Source organism: Salvelinus alpinus, chromosome 28 (assembly GCF_045679555.1).
Source record: "Salvelinus alpinus chromosome 28, SLU_Salpinus.1, whole genome shotgun sequence".
NCBI classification, from domain to species: Eukaryota; Metazoa; Chordata; class Actinopteri; order Salmoniformes; family Salmonidae; genus Salvelinus; species Salvelinus alpinus.
In genome coordinates this window covers 45,283,788-45,300,849 of record NC_092113.1, presented here as the reverse complement: position 1 = coordinate 45,300,849, position 17,062 = coordinate 45,283,788, and the positions used below count along the sequence as shown (strand labels likewise).

The following is a 17,062-nucleotide window of genomic DNA, read 5'->3' as shown; positions in this document are numbered from 1 at the left end:
TCCCCCCAGGTAACACACATCCCCCCAGGTAACACACATCCCCCCAGGTAACACACATCCCCCCAGGTAACACATCCCCCCAGGTAACACACATCCCCCCAGGTAACACACATCCCCCCAGGTAACACACATCCCCCCAGGTAACACACATCCCCCCAGGTAACACATCCCCCTAGGTAACACATCCCCCCAGGTAACACATCCCCCCAGGTAACACATCCCCCCAGGTAACACACATCCCCCCAGGTAACACATCCCCCCAGATAACACATCCCCCCAGGTAACACATCCCCCCTGGTAACACATCCCCCCAGGTAACACACATCCCCCCAGGTAACACACACAACACATCCCCCAGGTAACACACATCCCCCCAGGTAACACATCCCCCCAGGTAACACACATCCCCCCAGGTAACACACATCCCTCCAGGTAACACACATCCCCCCAGATAACACACATCCCCCCCCGGTAACACATTCCCCCCAGGTAACACACATCCCCCCCCGGTAACACATCCCCCCAGGTAACACACATCCCCCCAGGTAACACACACAACACATCCCCCCAGGTAACACACACAACACATCCCCCAGGTAACACACATCCCCCCAGGTAACACACATCCCCCAGGTAACGCTGACTGATGATGCTGTAATGATGTCGCTGACTGATGATGCTGTAATGATGTCGCTGACTGATGATGCTGTAATGATGTCGCTGACTGATGATGCTGTAATGCTGTCGCAGACTGATGATGCTGTAATGATGTCGCTGACTGATGATGCTGTAATGCTGTCGCTAACTGATGATGCTGTAATGCTGTCGCTGACTGATGATGCTGTAATGATGTCGCTGACTGATGATGCTGTAATGCTGTCGCTGACTGATGATGCTGTAATGTGGTCGCTGACTGATGATGCTGTAATGCTGTCGCTGACTGATGATGCTGTAATGCTGTCGCTGACTGATGATGCTGTAATGCTGTCGCTGACTGATGATGCTGTAATGCGGTCGCTAACTGATGATATCACTTCCGGGTTGTAGCCCGTTGGAGGTGAAGATTGGTTCGGAGGCAGGGCCACAGAATGTGCGTGCCTGGGGGCCTGGCCTGGAGACCGGCATTATGGGTAAATCTGCCGACTTCGTGGTCGAGGCCGTCGGAGACAACGTGGGAACACTGGGTAAGTGCACACACACACACACACACACACACACACACACACACACACACACACACACACACACACACACACACACACACACACACACACACACACACACACACACACACACACACACACACACACACACACACACACACAGACCCTGTGTGTCCTGATCAGAAGGTGTGTGTTCTGATCAGAAGGTGTGTGTTCTGATCAGAAGGTGTGTGTCCTGATCAGAAGGTGTGTGTCCTGATCAGAAGGTGTGTGTCCTGATCAGAAGGTGTGTGTCCTGATCAGAAGGTGTGTGTCCTGATCAGACCCTGTGTGTCCTGATCAGAAGGTGTGTGTCCTGATCAGAAGGTGTGTGTGTGTTCTGATCAGAAGGTGTGTGTCCTGATCAGAAGGTGTGTGTCCTGATCAGAAGGTGTGTGTCCTGATCAGAAGGTGTGTGTGTCCTGATCAGAAGGTGTGTGTCCTGATCAGAAGGTGTGTGTGTCCTGATCAGAAGGTGTGTGTGTGTCCAGGTTTCTCGGTGGAGGGCCCGTCCCAGGCGAAGATCGAGTGTGATGATAAGGGCGACGGGTCATCTGACGTGCGGTACTGGCCAATGGAAGCAGGAGAGTACGCGGTGCATGTGCTCTGTAACAACGAGGACATCCAGCACTCTCCCTTCATGGCTGACATCACTGCTGCTCCAAACAAGGACTTCTACCCTGATAAGGTGTGTTAAATCACTGCTGCTCCAAACAAGGACTTCTACCCTGATAAGGTGTGTTAAATCACTGCTGCTCCAAACAAGGACTTCTACCCTGATAAGGTGTGTGTGTAGATGACTTTGTTGTTCATATGTGTGTGGTTGTTTGTGTGCGTGTCTGTGTGGATATATAAATCTGTGCTGTGCTTTGTGCTGTGCTTTGTTCACGTGTGTATACAATTTATAACGTGTGTGTGTGTGTGTGTGTGTGTGGTGTGTGTGTGTGTGTGTGTGTGTGTGTGGTGTGTGTGGTGTGTGTGTGTGTGTGTGTGGTGTGTGTGTGTGTGTGTAGGTGAAGGTGCATGGTCCAGGTCTACAGAGTAGTGGTCTAGCTGTGGGCAAACGGACTGAGTTCACCGTCGACGCCAAACTAGGAGGCAAAGCCCCTCTCAGGATCCTGGCACAGGTACGTGTGCCTAGTAGACTAAAGCTTAATTTATCCCTTACATTCGCAACGCAAACTGAAATAATGATCCTGAGTACTCTGTCAAGTTTATACTTGACATATATTAGGGTTAAGGTTATTAGGGTGAATTCAGAACATGAGGTACACTATATTAGGGTTATTAGGGTGAATTCAGAACATGAGGTACACTATATTGGGGTTATTAGGGTGAATTCAGAACATGAGGTACACTATATTAGGGTTATTAGGGTGAATTCAGAACATGAGGTACACTATATTAGGGTTATTAGGGTGAATTCAGAACAAGTGGGACACTATATTAGGGTTATTAGGGTGAATTCAGAACAAGTGGGACACTATATTAGGGTTACTAGGGTGAATTCAGAAAAAGTGGGTCACTATATTAGGGTTATTAGGGTGAATTCAGAACATGAGGTACACTATATTAGGGTTATTGGGGTGAATTCAGAACAAGTGGGACACTATATTAGGGTTACTAGGGTGAATTCAGAACATGAGGTACACTATATTAGGGTTATTAGGGTGAATTCAGAAAAAGTGGGTCACTATATTAGGGTTACTAGGCTGAATTCAGAACATGAGGTACACTATATTAGGGTTATTAGGGTGAATTCAGGAAAGTGGGTCACTATATTAGGGTTACTAGGGTGAATTCAGAACATGAGGTACACTATGTTAGGGTTATTAGGGTGAATTCAGAAAAAGTGGGTCACTATATTAGGGTTACTAGGGTGAATTCAGAACATGAGGTACACTATATTAGGGTTATTAGGGTGAATTCAGAAAAAGTGGGTCACTATATTAGGGTTACTAGGGTGAATTCAGAACAAGTGGGACGCTATATTAGGGTTATTAGGGTGAATTCAGAACAAGTGGGACACTATATTAGGGTTATTAGGGTGAATTCAGAACATGAGGTACACTATATTAGGGTTATTAGGGTGAATTCAGAAAAAGTGGGTCACTATATTAGGGTTACTAGGGTGAATTCAGAACATGAGGTACACTATGTTAGGGTTATTAGGGTGAATTCAGAAAAAGTGGGTCACTATATTAGGGTTATTAGGGTGAATTCAGAACATGAGGTACACTATATTAGGGTTATTAGGGTGAATTCAGAAAAAGTGGGTCACTATATTAGGGTTACTAGGGTGAATTCAGAACAAGTGGGACGCTATATTAGGGTTATTAGGGTGAATTCAGAACAAGTGGGACACTATATTAGGGTTATTAGGGTGAATTCAGAAAATGACGTACACTATATTAGGGTTATTAGGGTGAATTCAGAAAAAGTGGGTCACTATATTAGGGTTATTAGGGTGAATTCAGAAAAAGTGGGTCACTATATTAGGGTTATTAGGGTGAATTCAGAACATGAGGTACACTATATTAGGGTTATTAGGGTGAATTCAGAAAAAGTGGGTCACTATATTAGGGTTATTAGGGTGAATTCAGAAAAAGTGGGACACTATATTAGGGTAATTAGGGTGAATTCAGAACATGAGGTACACTATATAAGGGTTATTAGGGTGAATTCAGAAAAAGTGGGTCACTATATTAGGGTTACTAGGGTGAATTCAGAACATGAGGTACACTATATTAGGGTTATTAGGGTGAATTCAGAAAAAGTGGGTCACTATATTAGGGTTACTAGGGTGAATTCAGAACATGAGGTACACTATATTAGGGTTATTAGGGTGAATTCAGAAAAAGTGGGTCACTATATTAGGGTTACTAGGGTGAATTCAGAACATGAGGTACACTATATTAGGGTTATTAGGGTGAATTCAGAAAAAGTGGGTCACTATATTAGGGTTACTAGGGTGAATTCAGAACATGAGGTACACTATGTTAGGGTTATTAGGGTGAATTCAGAAAAAGTGGGTCACTATATTAGGGTTACTAGGGTGAATTCAGAACATGAGGTACACTATGTTAGGGTTATTAGGGTGAATTCAGAAAAAGTGGGTCACTATATTAGGGTTACTAGGGTGAATTCAGAACATGAGGTACACTATATTAGGGTTATTAGGGTGAATTCAGAAAAAGTGGGTCACTATATTAGGGTTACTAGGGTGAATTCAGAACAAGTGGGACACTATATTAGGGTTATTAGGGTGAATTCAGAAAATGACGTACACTATATTAGGGTTATTAGGGTGAATTCAGAAAAAGTGGGTCACTATATTAGGGTTATTAGGGTGAATTCAGAAAAAGTGGGTCACTATATTAGGGTTATTAGGGTGAATTCAGAACAAGTGGGACACTATATTAGGGTTATTAGGGTGAATTCAGAAAAGGTGGGGCACTATATTAGGGTTATTAGGGTGAATTCAGAACATGAGGTACACTATATTAGGGTTATTGGGGTGAATTCAGAACAAGTGGGACACTATATTAGGGTTACTAGGGTGAATTCAGAACATGAGGTACACTATATTAGGGTTATTAGGGTGAATTCAGAAAAAGTGGGTCACTATATTAGGGTTACTAGGGTAAATTCAGAACATGAGGTACACTATATTAGGGTTATTAGGGTGAATTCAGAAAAAGTGGGTCACTATATTAGGGTTACTAGGGTGAATTCAGAACATGAGGTACACTATATTAGGGTTATTAGGGTGAATTCAGAAAAAGTGGGTCACTATATTAGGGTTACTAGGGTGAATTCAGAACAAGTGGGACGCTATATTAGGGTTATTAGGGTGAATTCAGAACAAGTGGGACACTATATTAGGGTTATTAGGGTGAATTCAGAAAATGACGTACACTATATTAGGGTTATTAGGGTGAATTCAGAAAAAGTGGGTCACTATATTAGGGTTATTAGGGTGAATTCAGAAAAAGTGGGTCACTATATTAGGGTTATTAGGGTGAATTCAGAACATGAGGTACACTATATTAGGGTTATTAGGGTGAATTCAGAAAAAGTGGGTCACTATATTAGGGTTATTAGGGTGAATTCAGAAAAAGTGGGACACTATATTAGGGTAATTAGGGTGAATTCAGAACATGAGGTACACTATATAAGGGTTATTAGGGTGAATTCAGAAAAAGTGGGTCACTATATTAGGGTTACTAGGGTGAATTCAGAACATGAGGTACACTATATTAGGGTTGTTAGGGTGAATTCAGAAAAAGTGGGTCACTATATTAGGGTTACTAGGGTGAATTCAGAACATGAGGTACACTATATTAGGGTTATTAGGGTGAATTCAGAAAAAGTGGGTCACTATATTAGGGTTACTAGGGTGAATTCAGAACATGAGGTACACTATATTAGGGTTATTAGGGTGAATTCAGAAAAAGTGGGTCACTATATTAGGGTTACTAGGGTGAATTCAGAACATGAGGTACACTATATTAGGGTTATTAGGGTGAATTCAGAAAAAGTGGGTCACTATATTAGGGTTACTAGGGTGAATTCAGAACATGAGGTACACTATGTTAGGGTTATTAGGGTGAATTCAGAAAAAGTGGGTCACTATATTAGGGTTATTAGGGTGAATTCAGAAAAAGTGGGTCACTATATTAGGGTTATTAGGGTGAATTCATAAAAAGTGGGTCACTATATTAGGGTTATTAGGGTGAATTCAGAACATGAGGTACACTATATTAGGGTTATTAGGGTGAATTCAGAAAAAGTGGGTCACTATATTAGGGTTATTAGGGTGAATTCAGAAAAAGTGGGACACTATATTAGGGTAATTATGGTGAATTCAGAACATGAGGTACACTATATACGGGTTATTAGGGTGAATTCAGAAAAAGTGGGTCACTATATTAGGGTTACTAGGGTGAATTCAGAACATGAGGTACACTATATTAGGGTTATTAGGGTGAATTCAGAAAAAGTGGGTCACTATATTAGGGTTACTAGGGTGAATTCAGAACATGAGGTACACTATATTAGGGTTATTAGGGTGAATTCAGAAAAAGTGGGTCACTATATTAGGGTTACTAGGGTGAATTCAGAACATGAGGTACACTATATTAGGGTTATTAGGGTGAATTCAGAAAAAGTGGGACGCTATATTAGGGTTACTAGGGTGAATTCAGAACATGAGGTACACTATATTAGGGTTACTTTTTATGCATTTCTGTCTTCTATAATATCCTATTTCGACATCTTGAAAGTCGCTGGTTCGAATGCTCGAGCTGACATGGTGATGTTATTCATGACAGTTATATAACATCACCATGTGGTACAGTATTCATGACAGTTATATAACATTAACATCACCATGTGGTACAGTATTCATGACAGTTATATAACATTAACATCACCATGTGGTACAGTATTCATGACAGTTATATAACATCACCATGTGGTACAGTATTCATGACAGTTATATAACATCACCATGTGGTACAGTATTCATGACAGTTATATAACATCACCATGTGGTACAGTATTCATGACAGTTATATAACATCACCATGTGGTGCAGTATTCATGACAGTTATATAACATCACCATGTGGTACAGTATTCATGACAGTTATATAACATCACCATGTGGTACAGTATTCATGACAGTTATATAACATCACCATGTGGTACAGTATTCATGACAGTTATATAACATTAACATCACCATGTGTTAACATCACCATCACCATTAACACCATCAGTGTGTCAGAGTGAGCAATGAGCTGTCGCCCACTCTCAGCTATGATGTGGGCGTGCCCCAAGGGTCAATACTGGGGCCCCTCCTGTTCAGCCTGTACATTAATGATCTGCCTTCTGTCTGTACTGGGTCTGAAGTTCAAATGTATGCAGATGATACAGTGATATATGTGCATGCAAAGAGCAAACAACAAGCTGCACAAGAACTCACTACTGTAATGGTCCAGGTTACAAAGTGGCTCAGTGACTCGTGTTTGCATCTCAATATGAAAAAAACTGTTTGCATGTTCTTCACAAAGAGGGCAACAGATGCTACTGAGCCAGATGTCTACGTGTCAGGGGAGAAGCTCCAGGTGGTATCCGATTTTAAGTACCTCAAATAATTAATAATAATTCAAATAGCCAAATTCAACCTAGCTAATTTCCGATTTATACGAAATTGTTTGACTACAGAGGTAGCAAAACTGTACTTCAAATCTATGATACTCCCCCACTTAACATACTGCTTGACTAGTTGGGCCCAAGCTTGCTGTACAACATTAAAACCTATTCAGTCTGTCTACAAACAGGCTCTCAAAGTGCTTGATAGGAAGCCCAATAGCCATCATCACTGTTACATCCTCAGAAAGCATGAGCTCTTGAGTTGGGAAAATCTTGTGCAATACACCGACGCATGTCTTGTATTCAAGATCCTAAATGGCTTGGCTCCCCCTCCACTCAGTATTTTTGTTAAACAGAAAACCCAAACATATGGCAGCAGATCTACAAGGTCTGCCATGAGAGGTGACTGTATAGTTCCCCTAAGGAAAAGCACCTTTAGTAAATCTGCATTCTCTGTGAGAGCTTCCCATGTCTGGAATACACTGCCATCAGACACACATAACTGCACCACATATCACACTTTCACAAAATGCTTGAAGACATGGCTAAAGGTCAGTCAGATTTGTGAACATGGTCCCTAGCTGTGTGTTGCCGCTTTCCATGTCTGTTGTCTGTAACTTGTGAGGTGTGGAAACACTTTGTTGCCTTTATGAATTTTGTCTTGCTGCTTTTTGTTCTATGTTGCTCTGTCTGTATGCTACGTCTTGCTTGTCCTATGTTGCTCTGTCTGTATGCTATGTCTTGCTTGTCCTATGTTGCTATGTCTTGCTTGTTCTATGTTGCTATTGTCTATATTGTAATTGTTTTTAATAACCTGCCCAGGGACTGCGGTTGAAAATTAGCCGGCTGGCTAAAACCGGCACTTTTACTGAAACGTTGATTAATGTGCACTGTCCCTGTAAAAATAAAAATAAACTCAAACTCAAACTCAAACCATGTGGCACAGTATTCACGACATCACCATGTGGTGCAGTATTCATGACAGTTATATAACATTAACATCACCATGTGGTACAGTATTCATGACAGTTATATAACATCACCATGTGGTACAGTATTCATGACAGTTATATAACATTAACATCACCATGTGGTACAGTATTCATGACAGTTATATAACATCACCATGTGGTACAGTATTCATGACAGTTATATAACATTAACATCACCATGTGGTACAGTATTCATGACAGTTATATAACATCACCATGTGGTACAGTATTCATGACAGTTATATAACATCACCATGTGGTACAGTATTCATGACAGTTATATAACATCACCATGTGGTACAGTATTCATGACAGTTATATAACATCACCATGTGGTACAGTATTCATGACAGTTATATAACATCACCATGTGGTACAGTATTCATGACAGTAATATAACATTAACATCACCATGTGGTACAGTATTCATTACAGTTATATAACATCACCATGACAGTTATATGTGGTACAGTATTCATGACAGTTATATAACATCACCATGTGGTACAGTATTCATGACAGTTATATAACATTAACATCACCATGTGGTACAGTATTCATGACAGTTATATAACATCACCATATGGTGCAGTATTCATGACAGTTATATAACATTAACATCACCATGTGGTACAGTATTCATGACAGTTATATAACATCACCATGTGGTACAGTATTCATGACAGTTATATAACATCACCATGTGGTACAGTATTCATGACAGTAATATAACATTAACATCACCATGTGGTACAGTATTCATGACAGTTATATAACATCACCATGTGGTACAGTATTCATGACAGTAATATAACATTAACATCACCATGTGGTACAGTATTCATGACAGTTATATAACATCACCATGTGGTACAGTATTCATGACAGTTATATAACATTAACATCACCATGTGGTACAGTATTCATGACAGTTATATAACATCACCATGTGGTACAGTATTCATGACAGTTATATAACATTAACATCACCATGTGGTACAGTATTCATGCTAGAAGGACCAGTTCATTTACGAAACCAGGACTGACGAACGAGGCACAGCCTTTTTAGCCATGAAGTTAAGAGTCAATCTCTCTCCCCCCAAATCTCTCATTCTCTCTCTAGGATGGTGATGACAATAAGGGTATACCTCTCCCCATCTCTCACTCTCTCATTCTCTCTCTAGGATGGTGATGACACTAAGGGTCAATCTCTCTCCCCCCATCACTCTCTCATTCTCTCTCTAGGATGGTGATGACACTAAGGGTCTATCTCTCCCCATCTCTCTCTCTCTCGTTCTCTCTCTAGGATGGTGATGACACTAAGGGTATATCTCTCCCCATCTCTCTCTCGTTCTCTCTCTAGGATGGTGATGACAGTAAGGGTATATCTCTCCCCATCTCTCTCTCTCTCTCGTTCTCTCTCTAGGATGGTGATGACACTAAGGGTCTACCTCTCCCCATCTCTCTCTCGTTCTCTCCCTAGGATGGTGATGACACTAAGGGTCTACCTCTCCCCATCTGTCTCTCGTTCTCTCCCTAGGATGGTGATGACAATAAGGGTCAATCTCTCCCCATCTCTCTCTCATTCTCTCTCTAGGATGGTGATGACACTAAGGGTATATCTCTCCCCATCTCTCTCTCGTTCTCTCTCTAGGATGGTGATGACACTAAGGGTCTACCTCTCCCCATCTCTCTCTCGTTCTCTCTCTAGGATTGTGAGGGTACCCCAGTAGATGTCCAGCTGAAGGATAATGGTAATGGGACGTATACCTGCAGTTACACCCCCAAGAAACCCCTCAAACACACCATCATGGTGTCTTGGGGCGGGGTCAACATACCGGACAGTCCTTTCAGGGTGAGCGCATACTTACAGGTTTCTATGAACAACGGGGACATTAACAAACTGTTAAATGGGGACTTCAGTTTTACCTGCACATACAAACTGTTAAATGGAGACTTCAGCTTTACCTGCACATACAAACTGTTAAATGGAGACTTCAGCTTTACCTGCACATACAAACTGTTAAATGGAGACTTCAGCTTTACCTGCTCATACAAACTGTTAAATGGAGACTTCAGCTTTACCTGCTCATACAAACTGTTAAATGGAGACTTCAGTTTTACCCGCTCATACAAACTGTTAAATGGAGACTTCAGCTTTACCTGCTCATACAAACTGTTAAATGGGGACTTCAGTTTTACCCGCTCATACAAACTTATTTTCCTCTCTCCCTCCCTAATCATTTCTACATTTTTTTCATTGTGTGTGTTGTGTGTGTAGATGAGTATCGGGGCAGGCTGCCACCCTAACAAGGTGAAGGTATCAGGTCCTGGTGTGGCTAAAACAGGGCTGAAGGCTTTTGAACCAACATCCTTCACTGTGGACTGTGCTGAGGCGGGACAAGGTAAGACCTTTACACTACACCAGCCCCTTTCTGATGCTCTTCCCTTCTCCTTAAAGTGTGCACTCGTTCACTTTCCCTCACGGATTTAGAAGGAATGTGTCTAATGAAAAAGAAACAATAATACATCATAATATTATGCCATTTAGCATACGCTTTTATCCAAAGTGACTTACAGTTATGCTTGCATACATTTTACGTATGGGTGGCCCCGGGAATCGAACCCACTACCCTGGCGTTACAAGCTCTATGCTCTACCAACTGACCTACAAAGGCCCCAGTTCATAATATGCACAATATGGAAACAGATGTTTTTATGTTTATGACACTGGAAGCAAACATTTGAATTCCACTGGTATCTTCGCCAGGTGTATTAACTGTGTGTGTGTGTTTGTGCGTGTGTGTGCGTTCCAGGGGACATCAGTATAGGTATAAAGTGCTCTCCAGGTGTATTAACTGTGTGTGTGTGTTTGTGCGTGTGTGTGCGTTCCAGGGGACATCAGTATAGGTATAAAGTGCTCTCCAGGTGTATTAACTGTGTGTGTGTGTTTGTGCGTGTGTGTGCGTTCCAGGGGACATCAGTATAGGTATAAAGTGCTCTCCAGGTGTATTAACTGTGTGTGTGCGTGTGTGTGCCCCCCAGGTGACATCAGTATAGGTATAAAGTGCTCTCCAGGTGTATTAACTGTGTGTGTGCGTGTGTGTGCCCCCCAGGTGACATCAGTATAAGTATAAAGTGCTCTCCAGGTGTATTAACTGTGTGTGTGCGTGTGTGTGCCCCCCAGGTGACATCAGTATAGGTATAAAGTGCTCTCCAGGTGTGGTGGGACCGGCGGAGGCAGACATCGACTTCGACATCATCAGGAACGACAACGACACGTTTACTGTTAAATACACCCCGCCCGGCGCTGGTAGCTACACCATCATGGTGCTGTTCGCTGACCAGGTGGGGAGTGTGTGTGTGTGTGTGTGTGTGTGTGTGTGTGTGTGTGTGTGTGTGTGTGTGTGTGTGTGTGTGTGTGTGTGTGTGTGTGTGTGTGTGTGTGTGTGTGTGTGTGTGTGTGTGTGTGTGTGTGTGTGTGTGTGTGTGTGTAAAGTGTTGGTGTGTAGTGTTTGTATAGTATGCATGCTGTTCACTAGACCTCGAGTCAGTGTCAAGTCCCTACCCTTACTAAGTCTGGCGTCTGTATACTTGAGTCAAAGTTGAGTCCCAAGTCCCTACACATCAGCATGGCTAGTTAAATAATACAGTAGGTAGTTAGTGTTACACATCAGCATGGCTAGTTAAATATTAGAGTAGTTAGTTAGTGTTACACATCAGGATGGCTAGTTAAATAATACAGTAGGTAGTTAGTGTTACACATCAGCATGGCTAGTTAAATAATACAGTAGGTAGTTAGTGTTACACATCAGCATGGCTAGTTAAATAATACAGTAGGTAGTTAGTGTTACACATCAGCATGGCTAGTTAAATAATACAGTAGGTAGTTAGTGTTACACATCAGCATGGCTAGTTAAATATTAGAGTAGTTAGTTAGTGTTACACATCAGGATGGCTAGTTAAATAATACAGTAGGTAGTTAGTGTTACACATCAGCATGGCTAGTTAAATAATACAGTAGGTAGTTAGTGTTACACATCAGCATGGCTAGTTAAATAATACAGTAGGTAGTTAGTGTTACACATCAGCATGGCTAGTTAAATAATACAGTAGGTAGTTAGCTAGTGTTACACATCAGCATGGCTAGTTAAATAATACAGTAGGTAGTTAGTGTTACACATCAGCATGGCTAGTTAAATAATACAGTAGGTAGTTAGTTAGTGTTACACATCAGCATGGCTAGTTAAATAATACAGTAGGTAGTTAGTGTTACACATCAGTATGGCTAGTTAAATAATACAGTAGGTAGTTAGTGTTACACATCAGCATGGATAGTTAAATAATACAGTAGGTAGTTAGTGTTACACATCAGCATGGCTAGTTAAATAATACAGTAGGTAGTTAGTGTTACACATCAGCATGGTTAGTTAAATAATACAGTAGGTAGTTAGTGTTACACATCAGCATGGCTAGTTAAATAATACAGTAGGTAGTTAGCTAGTGTTACACATTAGCATGGCTAGTTAAATAATACAGTAAGTAGTTAGTGTTACACATCAGCCTAGCTAGTTAAATAATACAGTAGGTAGTTAGCTAGTGTTACACATTAGCATGGCTAGTTAAATAATACTGTAGGTAGTTAGTGTTACACATCAGCATGGCTAGTTAAATAATACAGTAGGTAGTTAGTGTTACACATCAGCATGGCTAGTTAAATAATACAGTAGGTAGTTAGTGTTACACATCAGCATGGCTAGTTAAATAATACAGTAGGTAGTTAGTGTTACACATCAGCATGGCTAGTTAAATAATACAGTAGGTAGTTAGCTAGTGTTACACATCAGCATGGCTAGTTAAATAATACAGTAGGTAGTTAGTGTTACACATTAGCATGGCTAGTTAAATAATACAGTAGGTAGTTAGCTAGTGTTACACATCAGCATGGCTAGTTAAATAATACAGTAGGTAGTTAGTGTTACACATTAGCATGGCTAGTTAAATAATACAGTAGGTAACTAGTGTTACACATCAGCATGGCTAGTTAAATAATACAGTAGTTAGTTAGCTAGTGTTACACATCAGCATGGCTAGTTAAATAATACAGTAGGTAGTTAGCTAGTGTTACACATCAGCATGGCTAGTTAAATAATACAGTAGGTAGTTAGTTAGTGTTACACATCAGCATGGCTAGTTAAATAATACAGTAGGTAGTTAGCTAGTGTTACACATCAGCATGGCTAGTTAAATAATACAGTAGGTAGTTAGTGTTACACATCAGCATGGCTAGTTAAATAATACAGTAGGTAGTTAGCTAGTGTTACACATCAGCATGGCTAGTTAAATAATACAGTAGGTAGTTAGCTAGTGTTACACATCAGCATGGCTAGTTAAATAATACAGTAGGTAGTTAGTTAGTGTTACACATCAGCATGGCTAGTTAAATAATACAGTAGGTAGTTAGTGTTACACATTAGCATGGCTAGTTAAATAATACAGTAGTTAGTTAGTGTTACACATCAGCATGGCTAGTTAAATAATACAGTAGGTAGTTAGTGTTACACATCAGCATGGCTAGTTAAATAATACAGTAGGTAGTTAGTTAGTGTTACACATCAGCATGGCTAGTTAAATAATACAGTAGGTAGTTAGTGTTACACATCAGCATGGCTAGTTAAATAATACAGTAGGTAGTTAGCTAGTGTTACACATCAGCATGGCTAGTTAAATAATACAGTAGGTAGTTAGTGTTACACATCAGCATGGCTAGTTAAATAATACAGTAGGTAGTTAGTGTTACACATCAGCATGGCTAGTTAAATAATACAGTAGGTAGTTAGTGTTACACATCAGCATGGCTAGTTAAATAATACAGTAGGTAGTTAGTGTTACACATCAGCATGGCTAGTTAAATAATACAGTAGGTAGTTAGTGTTACACATCAGCATGGCTAGTTAAATAATACAGTAGGTAGTTAGTGTTACACATCAGCATGGCTAGTTAAATAATACAGTAGGTAGTTAGCTAGTGTTACACATCAGCATGGCTAGTTAAATAATACAGTAGGTAGTTAGCTAGTGTTACACATCAGCATGGCTAGTTAAATAATACAGTAGGTAGTTAGTTAGTGTTACACATCAGCATGGCTAGTTAAATAATACAGTAGGTAGTTAGTGTTACACATCAGTATGGCTAGTTAAATAATACAGTAGGTAGTTAGTGTTACACATCAGCATGGCTAGTTAAATAATACAGTAGGTAGTTAGTGTTACACATCAGCATGGCTAGTTAAATAATACAGTAGGTAGTTAGTGTTACACATCAGCATGGTTAGTTAAATAATACAGTAGGTAGTTAGTGTTACACATCAGCATGGCTAGTTAAATAATACAGTAGGTAGTTAGCTAGTGTTACACATTAGCATGGCTAGTTAAATAATACAGTAAGTAGTTAGTGTTACACATCAGCCTAGCTAGTTAAATAATACAGTAGGTAGTTAGCTAGTGTTACACATTAGCATGGCTAGTTAAATAATACTGTAGGTAGTTAGTGTTACACATCAGCATGGCTAGTTAAATAATACAGTAGGTAGTTAGTGTTACACATCAGCATGGCTAGTTAAATAATACAGTAGGTAGTTAGTGTTACACATCAGCATGGCTAGTTAAATAATACAGTAGGTAGTTAGTGTTACACATCAGCATGGCTAGTTAAATAATACAGTAGGTAGTTAGCTAGTGTTACACATCAGCATGGCTAGTTAAATAATACAGTAGGTAGTTAGTGTTACACATTAGCATGGCTAGTTAAATAATACAGTAGGTAGTTAGCTAGTGTTACACATCAGCATGGCTAGTTAAATAATACAGTAGGTAGTTAGTGTTACACATTAGCATGGCTAGTTAAATAATACAGTAGGTAACTAGTGTTACACATCAGCATGGCTAGTTAAATAATACAGTAGTTAGTTAGCTAGTGTTACACATCAGCATGGCTAGTTAAATAATACAGTAGGTAGTTAGCTAGTGTTACACATCAGCATGGCTAGTTAAATAATACAGTAGGTAGTTAGTTAGTGTTACACATCAGCATGGCTAGTTAAATAATACAGTAGGTAGTTAGCTAGTGTTACACATCAGCATGGCTAGTTAAATAATACAGTAGGTAGTTAGTGTTACACATCAGCATGGCTAGTTAAATAATACAGTAGGTAGTTAGCTAGTGTTACACATCAGCATGGCTAGTTAAATAATACAGTAGGTAGTTAGCTAGTGTTACACATCAGCATGGCTAGTTAAATAATACAGTAGGTAGTTAGTTAGTGTTACACATCAGCATGGCTAGTTAAATAATACAGTAGGTAGTTAGTGTTACACATTAGCATGGCTAGTTAAATAATACAGTAGTTAGTTAGTGTTACACATCAGCATGGCTAGTTAAATAATACAGTAGGTAGTTAGTGTTACACATCAGCATGGCTAGTTAAATAATACAGTAGGTAGTTAGTTAGTGTTACACATCAGCATGGCTAGTTAAATAATACAGTAGGTAGTTAGTGTTACACATCAGCATGGCTAGTTAAATAATACAGTAGGTAGTTAGCTAGTGTTACACATCAGCATGGCTAGTTAAATAATACAGTAGGTAGTTAGTGTTACACATCAGCATGGCTAGTTAAATAATACAGTAGGTAGTTAGTGTTACACATCAGCATGGCTAGTTAAATAATACAGTAGGTAGTTAGTGTTACACATTAGCATGGCTAGTTAAATAATACAGTAGGTAGTTAGTGTTACACATCAGCATGGCTAGTTAAATAATACAGTAGGTAGTATTAGTGTTACACATCAGCATGGCTAGTTAAATAATACAGTAGGTAGTTAGTGTTACACATCAGCATGGCTAGTTAAATAATACAGTAGGTAGTTAGTTAGTGTTACACATCAGCATGGCTAGTTAAATAATACAGTAGGTAGTTAGCTAGTGTTACACATCAGCATGGCTACTTAAATAATACAGTAGGTAGTTAGTGTTACACATCAGCATGGCTAGTTAAATAATACAGTAGGTAGTTAGTGTTACACATCAGCATGGCTAGTTAAATATTAGAGTAGTTAGTTAGTGTTACACATCAGGATGGCTAGTTAAATAATACAGTAGGTAGTTAGTGTTACACATCAGCATGGCTAGTTAAATAATACAGTAGGTAGTTAGTGTTACACATCAGCATGGCTAGTTAAATAATACAGTAGGTAGTTAGTGTTACACATCAGCATGGCTAGTTAAATAATACAGTAGGTAGTTAGCTAGTGTTACACATCAGCATGGCTAGTTAAATAATACAGTAGGTAGTTAGTAGTGTTACACATCAGCATGGCTAGTTAAATAATACAGTAGGTAGTTAGTTAGTGTTACACATCAGCATGGCTAGTTAAATAATACAGTAGGTAGTTAGTGTTACACATCAGTATGGCTAGTTAAATAATACCGTAGGTAGTTAGTGTTACACATCAGCATGGCTAGTTAAATAATACAGTAGGTAGTTAGTGTTACACATCAGCATGGCTAGTTAAATAATACAGTAGGTAGTTAGTGTTACACATCAGCATGGCTAGTTAAATAATACAGTAGGTAGTTAGTGTTACACATCAGCATGGCTAGTTAAATAATACAGTAGGTAGTTAGCTAGTGTTACACATTAGCATGGCTA

The 17,062-nt window shown here is 39.9% G+C and overlaps 1 protein-coding gene across 1 annotated transcript in view; it reads left to right on the top strand.

Annotated features, from left to right (window-relative positions):
* LOC139557925 (filamin-A-like) overlaps positions 1-17,062 on the top strand; it is a 238,834-nt gene that overhangs the window by 125,097 nt on the left and 96,675 nt on the right. Inside the window, exons 11-16 of the mRNA XM_071373278.1 lie at positions 1,048-1,184; positions 1,694-1,890; positions 2,216-2,329; positions 10,064-10,207; positions 10,634-10,757; positions 11,540-11,700. Coding sequence (XP_071229379.1) covers positions 1,048-1,184; positions 1,694-1,890; positions 2,216-2,329; positions 10,064-10,207; positions 10,634-10,757; positions 11,540-11,700 — 877 coding nt within the window. The remainder of the gene's footprint in view (positions 1-1,047; positions 1,185-1,693; positions 1,891-2,215; positions 2,330-10,063; positions 10,208-10,633; positions 10,758-11,539; positions 11,701-17,062) is intronic.